We start from the raw sequence: 7,998 nt of genomic DNA, 5'->3' as shown, positions 1-7,998 counted from the left end.
AGTCATGCACATCCTTTGGCCAGTTGTTTGCACAGTGGCCTACAGTTCATGATTCAGTAGGGGCTTGCATTTATATTTTGGTGCATGTATTTAAATAGCATGGAACATGAAGTGGGGAGGAGGGCTTGAGAGAATGGAATGAGGGTTTGTTCATCCAGAAATGTCACAGTCCCCTTCCTTTCACCCTGTTAGTAATGACAGCTCTCCACAGGCAGTGATAGCACCCCTGCCCCCCAAAACACCAATACTCTCTTCTCTTCCCATTGCCTAGTGCTGGTATGACCTCCTCTCAGAAAGACATTGAACCCTTTCTTCTGTCTTGTGATATGTTCCTCTCCCCACTTAGTGAGGGTAGGTCCCCCCTTCCCCGAGTGATTATGAGCTCCCTAACAGATAAATAGGACCCCCCCCCCCTCCAGGGAGTGATGGAGGGCTCCCAGAGAGAGCCTCCTTGGCCCCCTAGTTAGTGATGGTGCATCCCCCTCCCAGACAGCCGGAACCCAGTTCCCGCCTTGCCCCTCAGAGTTATGGTATGATCTGTCCTCCCCTGCTCCCCTCGGACAATGGTATGGTCTCGTTGCTCCCAAGACAGTGATCATGCCCCCCACCCTGGTATGCTCACAGTTGTAGACTGCATTCCCTTCAACCCCCTTAATGCTATGCCCTATGACCCTTAGGCAAGAAATCCTCCCCCAAACAGTAATGGTATGCTATGCTCCAGACACTGATGGCATCTATTCCATACCTCCCCCCATCTAATGATATTTCCCCCTCCAGTTACTGGTGACATGTCCCTATTGCACCCCACCCCCCATAATAGTGGTACCCCTTTCTCCCTGTTAGTGGTGGTACATCCCCTTTGCCCCCACCAGTTAATAGCAGTACCCGCTATCCCCACGTTCGTGGTGGTACACCCCCCTTCCCTCAGATAGCATTCCCTCCTTGGCCCCCTGTTAATAGTGATACCCCTGCCCCCCTCCCGGTGGTACGTCCCCCCCAGTCTGTGTCAGCTCCTCCTGGCAGGGCCCAACTGGGGGGAGGCAGGAACTCGACCCATGGGCTTGGTGCCTCAGGGCGCGGGTTCACAGCGCCCCTGCCCCCTGCCCCGGCCCCGGGCGGGCGGCGCGGGGCTGGAGCCGAGGCTGCTGCAGCCCGCAGTTGCACAACAAACCATTTAAACAGTGGAGCACAAACGCGGCGCCATTGTCGGGCTGCACATTAAAAAGTGTTATTCGCTTTGAAGTTTTTGTCTAATGGCTCTAAACTGAAAGAAAATGTTTTCCTATTACTTAATTCAATCATAGCGAAGAGGCTTGGTAAAAAGCCCGCGGATTTCGCCCAAAGTGTGACAGAGTTCTCTTTGTGTTTGCTTATCCTCTGCTGTCACACACTTTAATTCGCCTCTCTTTATCTGGCATTCAAAACTTTCTTCAATGACATTCAATAAGGTCCAGCGGCTGGAAAAAAAAACTGGTTATTTTTGGGATATTCTTTCCCAGTGGCTTTGGACTCGGTGTGCATTCAGGGCCGGTTAACCCTTTGCCTCCCTGCGGCTCGGAGCCCCGGGGTTCAGCCCCTGGGCAGCAGGAGTCTCCGGGCCGGGGGCTGGGGGGGTGACACCCCCTCGCTGCCTGGCCACCGCCCAGCGGGGATTTGCCACTTCCCAGGCACCGCTCGAGCTCCAGATCTGCTGGTTTGAAGCATACGCGCTCCTTGTAACAAAATCAAATGAATCCAAAGTCCGCTGGGAAGATGCACGGAGGCTCCGGGGTTTATCAAGAAGCCGGGGGCCGTGCGTTCACTATCCTGCTCTTTTTTGTGCGTGTCATTTGTACAATGGGAAATACAAATAATCCTGTCTCGAGCAAAACCCCCATAGACTCTAACGGGACTGTGTCTCAGGGCGAGATCCGGCTCCTGCACAAGCTACAGACACAGGATGACATTGTTTCCAGGACTTTTTTGATTATTCTTTCGTTTGCAAAACGTCCGTTTGTTTTTCGACAGGCAGGTTGCAACGCAAGCCCTCCGTCTTTTCTGTGTGTGTGTGTGTCCTGATTTTCCTCCTCTCCCCCCCCCCTCCCTTTTTAAAAATTTAATTGTGTTTGTTTCTTACTGAGATTTCCAGCCTCGAAATCAACAATTAAATGGAAAGGTTCCAGTAGGAAAATGCATGAGCATAAAGACTTCTTTTCTTGTGGACATGTGTTTCCCACTCCTCTACAAATTCAACCTTAAATACATTTTTAAAATCCCTGTCTTATATCGGGCAGGATTCAGCTCCCAGAACAATTCCGTGTGTGCGCGCACGTACGTGGCTAACTAGAGATCAGATTGTGTCTGTGGAAAAGCCCTTTTATTGGGGAAAAAATCGATGCGCCCTGTGTTATATCTGCTAATATTCGTTGTATGGGGGAAATAAGCTGCTTGTTAAAAACGGCTCTGAAGCTGCAACATATTTCAAAGCGTGTTTAAGCAGCGAGAGGCATTGAAAGCTGTTTAACTACTTGGCTAGCAGGGGAAAGAAAGGAAATAAACTGCGTTGTAGCCTCTTACAATTCAACAGGTTTGAAGAGAGGAGGCATTCCGCCTGTCCGGCGTGGAGCCGCGCCTGGATCACTGCAGCTATCGAGACTGCTGAGATTTATCCGCGCAGACTGTGACAGCCGGGCAGCCTGCGCGGAACGGGAGTGTGCGCGCGTGTGCGCGGAGTATGCGGAATGGGAGTGCATGCGTGTGCGTGTGTGTGTGTGTGTCGTATAGGGAATGGGAGTGCATGCGTGTGTGTGTGTGTGTGTGTGCATGTCCCTATGTGTGTGTAGCGTATGCGAAATGGGAGTGCATGCGTGTGTGTGTGCGCAGCGTATGCGGAATGTGTGTGTGTGCGTGCGTGCGTGTGTACCCACGCTTCGATTATGCTGTCTGCATCTGGAGCAGCGTAGACGTCCATTTCCGTGCACACACGGATCACACACGGTGCTTTCCCTATGTCCATTCCGCTCCATCAGTGCGCGTTTCTAGCCACTCCCGCACCTCTCCCGCACACTCTTCGCCTGCTCTCTCTATATGCTGCAGCGTGTCTCTAGGCGAGCGCGCGCGCGCGCACACACACACACACACACACACACACACACACACACACACACACAGTAGTACCGCCAGTCTCCTTTCAACCAGCGCCTGGTACAACTGCAGGGCGACCTACCCCGTCCCGTACGCCGTCTGTCTGTCTAGCAAAGCGCACTTGGCATGAGTGCTTGGGTATCTAGAGAGACTCTGTGTGTGTGTGTGTGTGTGTGTGTGTGTGTGTGTGTGTGTGCCCACGAGCCCGGGCGCACCCCCTCCTGCCCGCTGGCAGGTGCGAGCGCAGGTGGACGCGGAGCTCCCCGCGCTGCAGGGACAAAGCGGCGGGTTGGGGCTGGGGATGGGGCAGCACCGAGCCGGGCCGGGCCGGGCCGGGCCAGGCCGGGCCGGGCCGCGGGGAGCGCGAGGCAGGGAGAGAAAGGGAAGGGGCCGGAGCCGAGGGGAAGGAGGAAGGAGGAAGGCAGCCGGCGGGGAGGGGAGGGAGGGAGCGGCCGCCCGGCCGGCCGGCACGGCGTGGGTGGGGCTGACACGACCCCAGTCCATTCTGCAGTTCATTCCGCGAACAAGGGGAATAATGAGGAAGCGTGCGGCGTGCATGCCAAGGGGCCCGGCACAAAAAGCCTATTGAGAGCCCGGCGTCGCCGTCACATGGCCGGGCCCTATTTAAGGCGGGCAGCCCGGGCGCTTTCAGCACCACTGGCGCTGGCCAGCACCCCGCGGCGCCTGCCTCGCCCGGCCCGGCGGCTGCGGCCTCGGCCTCGGCCTCGGCCTCGGCATGCCGCGCTCCTTCCTGGTGGACTCGCTGGTGCTGCGCGAGGCGGGCGACAAGAAGGGGCAGGGCGAGGGCAGCACCCCGCCGCCGCCGCCGCTCTTCCCCTACGCCGTGCACCCCGCGCACCCGCTGGCCGCGCTGCCCGCCGCGCCCTGCCACGCGCGCAAGGCCGGGCTGCTGTGCGTGTGCCCGCTCTGCGTAGCCGCTTCGCAGCTGCACCCGCCGCCGCCCGCGCTGCCGCTGCTCAAGGCCTCCTTCCCGCCCTTCGGCTCGCAGTACTGCCCCGCGCCGCTCGGCCGCCAGCAGCACCCGGCCCACGCGCCCGCGCTCTACCAGGGCGCCTACCCGCTGCCGGACCCGCGCCAGTTCCACTGCCTCTCCGTGGGTAAGTGCCCCGGGCCGGGCCGGGCGGGCATCCCGCGTGCCTGCGGCGCGGGGCTGGGGCTGGGGCTGGGGCGGGAGGGGCCCGGCGTGCGGGACCTCACCCTGCCTCCCCCCGCAGACAGTCCGGCCAGCCAGCTGCCCAGCAGCAAGCGGATGCGCACGGCCTTCACCAGCACGCAGCTGCTGGAGCTGGAGCGGGAGTTCGCCTCCAACATGTACCTGTCCCGCCTGCGCCGCATCGAGATCGCCACCTACCTGAACCTGTCCGAGAAGCAGGTGAAGATCTGGTTCCAGAACCGCCGCGTCAAGCACAAGAAGGAAGGCAAGAGCGGCGCGCACCGAGGGGGCGGCTCGGGCCACGGCTGCAAATGCGCCTCGCTGGCCAGCACCAAGTGCTCGGAGGAGGACGAGGACTTGCCCATGTCGCCCTCCTCGTCGGGGAAGGACGATCGCGACCTGGCGGTCACCCCCTAGCCGCCCGCCCGCTCGGAAAGGACGTTTCTAGCCCCCCCCTCCCGCCCCCGGGGCCGCCTGTGCCCGCTCCCGTTGTCAATAAACGGGGCCCGCGGCTCGTCTCCCGCCTCCCCTCGCTCTGCTGAACTCTGCTTGCCCGCGAGCGGGGCCGCCCCGGCCGCCCACCTGCCTGAGGTGGGGGAGGAGGAGGCGCCCGGGGCCGGGGCCGGGGCCGGAGCAGGGCTGCTCCCTCCCGCCGTGTGCGTGTGTCCGCGGGGCGCGTTGTCGCCGCGCTGCCCGGCCCGCTCTGTACCCCGAGATATTTATTTATTTATTTATGTCCAACAATAAAACCCGCACCCGGCGCGTTTCTCCCCCAGCCCCAGGAGCCGGCCTCCGCCGCCTCGTGTCCTCGCGGCTCGTTTTGCCAAGGAAAAGCCTTGCCTCCCCCACCTCGCCCCCCGCGCGTGTGGATGCGGGGACGCGCTCCCCGCACACGGGCCGCGGCTGGCGGGGCAGAGGGTGGCTCAGCGGCCCCGCAGCTCCCTGCTTGGAGGCCCCGAGCTCGGGCCGCGACTGCCTCGCTTTGCTCTTCCCACGCCTCAAGGCGCAGGCAGCTGCAGCCGCGGCAGCGCCCCCGGGGAGGATGAGGGGTGGCGGCGGGTGGGGGGCGCTGCCTTCACCTCTTCCTTCGAAGCAATCACGGCACCATCCTGGCATCGCTATATTTGGGAGGTGGGGTGCACCTGGGCTCGGCTTGCGCCCCCGCATCGCGGGCCGGGCTGCACAGGGCGCCGGGAGGTCCCTACTGAGGGCTCGGGGGCAGGAGAGATCCCGGGCGAGGCCCCGCACGGCCGCGCACCCCCGGCCCGCTCCGCATGAAGCCGGAGGCGGGAAAGCCGAGCACGGAAGAGCAGGGAGCCGCGTGCGGAGCCGAGCGAGGCGGCCCCGCGCGGCACCACCGCATCGCCGCTCCCCGGGGCCGGCTCCGGGCCAGGTTTCAGGGGCCCGCGAGGAAGCGCCGGGATGCTCCTTCTCCGCCGCTCCCCTCCCGCCCTGCACGCTCCCGGCGCCGACCCGCACCCCGGGGCCTCGCTCCTCCTGCCGCCCCACGGAGCCGCAGGGACCCCGGCAAGGAGCCCAGCCGCCCGCGGGCACCCACGGGGCCCCCGCGCTGCCGGCCGCACAGCTGGGGCGCTCCTGCCGGGCCGGGCTCCGGGACCTCCCCGGGCCGCACGGGGCCGAGCCGCGGGACGCTCCGCAGGAATAATGCAGCGCCTGGCGGGCACCGGCCCGGGCCTGCCCCCGCGGCGGAGCGGGCCCCCGAGCCACACAAAGCCGGGTCTTGGGAAGATTCCCCCCCACCCCAAGCGCCCTGTGAACGGCATCATGCGCGACTTGTGCGGGGTTAGCTTCAACCCCTTCCGCTGCTGAAGAGCCAGTCGGGGCCAAACCGACCTCTCCCCAGTGACACCAGGTGACCAGGACCCGCTGTAGCGCCCGCGTGGACAGCGCCCCCGAGCTGCCGCGTCTCGGGGCCGTGCAGCTGCCCTGACTCCGCTACCGAGCCCTGGTCCGCAGCTCGGGACCGCGCAGGGGGGAGGGAGCGGGCTGCTGGGTCCGGCTACACGGAGCTCGCCGTCGCGGCAGCGCTTCTCCACCGGCAGAGCCCAGGCGCTGCCCGGCGAGCCGTGCCTTTGCACGCTTGCCAGCGAGGTCTGGGGACCCTGAAGCTCTGCGGGAAGTTAAGGACGCGATGAAACAGGCAACAGGCAGAAATTAAACGTAGGAATTAAACTAAGGAATTAGAAATATACTAGAGATATTATAAATGAAAGCGTAAAACAGGCATTAGACGAGCAGCAACAATACTACTATTATGATAATAACAATACGATAATAAGGATAAGAACAGTGTGCTTGGTGCTAAACAACAATCAAGGCCTGTCCCTGGCCAAAAGATCTCAGAATCTATGAATAAAACCAAACAGAGCCTAGATGATAGTTAGGATAGGGTATGTCGTTAAAATGACAGAACTGCTCCTTTGGACTGAAATCAAGCACTGGGTGCTTTTCTTAAAGCCATTTGGAATATCCCCATGAATTCTCAGTCCTGTCCATATCAGTCAGCTGGGGCTGGATCTGCTGAGAGACTGAGGTGCCTAAGTCTTGCCTACCTGATGCTGTCCTGTAACCCTGTGAAATAAGGGCTCTGGGGGTCTCCAGCCATAATTTGGAGCAGAATTGTTTTACTTGCTCTGGGGTTCATTGCCTAAGTTCTGTTAACTGTACAGGCATCCTGCTTGCTTATGTCTGTCTACACACCCACACATCTTTTTATGGATTATCTCTAGTGCAATATAGCTGTGGTTGTCCACTTTATCCATCTGGCCACCCACATTCCCCTTAGCCCTACAGTTTCATGGCCCACCTACCCCATAACTCATCATCCCAATGCACAGTCCCATAGTGCGGGGACAGGGTTTGGAGGGCACCTGTGTCAGGGTGTGCCTAGGCTCTGGGCTCCTTTAATCCATTTCTGGTAGCACCTGCTGTGGACCACCACTGGTTTGAGCTGATCTCCAGCCCAAAAATCCCACCAATCCTGTGAATTCTTAAATTGGGAGCCAGATTCTCAGGGGTATTTAGGACTAAATTCTATGAAGGCCTCAGGTGGCTACAGCAGGATTTAGGTAGACTTCAGGCACCCAAGCCCAAAATTATGTAAAAGAAAAAAATCCCTGGTCAGTCATAGGCTAAACTTGATCAGAGCCTCCCTGTTAGACAGGAATATTCCCTGGATATTTGCAGTTCTGCTTCTACACAGGCAAATACCCAGAATGGCCCTGGCCTCAGCAGCTAAGAGCCTACCCCCTGCCTAAGTCTCACTGAGCATGTCTACACATTCATTAATGTGCCATAATTATGGCACATTAAATTTAGTACCTGTAATAACAGGTACTAAATGTGTCATAATTGGCACTACTGCACCTTAGTGCAGATGAATGCTTTTTGTGTGACGCTTAATGCCCATTGGAATAAAGATACTACGCATTAGTACATTAGCACAGTTTTTGCCAGCTGCACTCATTCAGGGTAGAATTAGTCCAATGGGCATTAAGTGCCTCATGTAGACACACCCACTGGGAACCAGAAACTTCATAGAAAAAAAGCCTTTCCCACAGAGTTGCTTAGAGCCTGGTGGGTAAGTCACTGTCATGGGAGAAGGGGCATAGACTGAGGATAGTACTGAATCCAGATGTCTCACTTCTTGTGTGCTCCAACCAGTAGGCTATTATGTAAAT

At 59.4% G+C, this 7,998-nt stretch overlaps 1 protein-coding gene across 1 annotated transcript; it reads left to right on the top strand.

Moving 5' to 3' along the window:
* Positions 1 to 3,859: 3,859 nt before the first annotated feature.
* GSX1 (GS homeobox 1) lies at positions 3,860 to 4,786 on the top strand. The gene is made up of 2 exons (XM_006270476.2): positions 3,860 to 4,241; positions 4,359 to 4,786. The coding sequence occupies exons 1-2, from the start codon at positions 3,860 to 3,862 to the stop codon at positions 4,712 to 4,714; spliced, it is 738 nt and encodes a 245-aa protein (XP_006270538.1). The 3' UTR covers positions 4,715 to 4,786.
* The last annotated feature ends 3,212 nt before the right edge of the window (positions 4,787 to 7,998 follow it).

This window comes from Alligator mississippiensis, chromosome 1 (genome assembly GCF_030867095.1).
Source record: "Alligator mississippiensis isolate rAllMis1 chromosome 1, rAllMis1, whole genome shotgun sequence".
Taxonomy (NCBI): Eukaryota; Metazoa; Chordata; order Crocodylia; family Alligatoridae; genus Alligator; species Alligator mississippiensis.
The sequence above is the reverse complement of the archived record's forward strand: the minus strand, read 5'-3'. Positions and strand labels throughout refer to the sequence as shown.

Excerpts from the sequence above, each read along its gene's own strand:
- GSX1 (XM_006270476.2), top strand. The coding sequence starts at position 3,860 with ATGCCGCGCTCCTTCCTGGTGGACTCGCTGGTGCTGCGCGAGGCGGGC. Across the intron at positions 4,242-4,358 it reads GTTCCACTGCCTCTCCGTGG|ACAGTCCGGCCAGCCAGCTG; the intron begins GTAAGTGCCCCG and ends CTCCCCCCGCAG.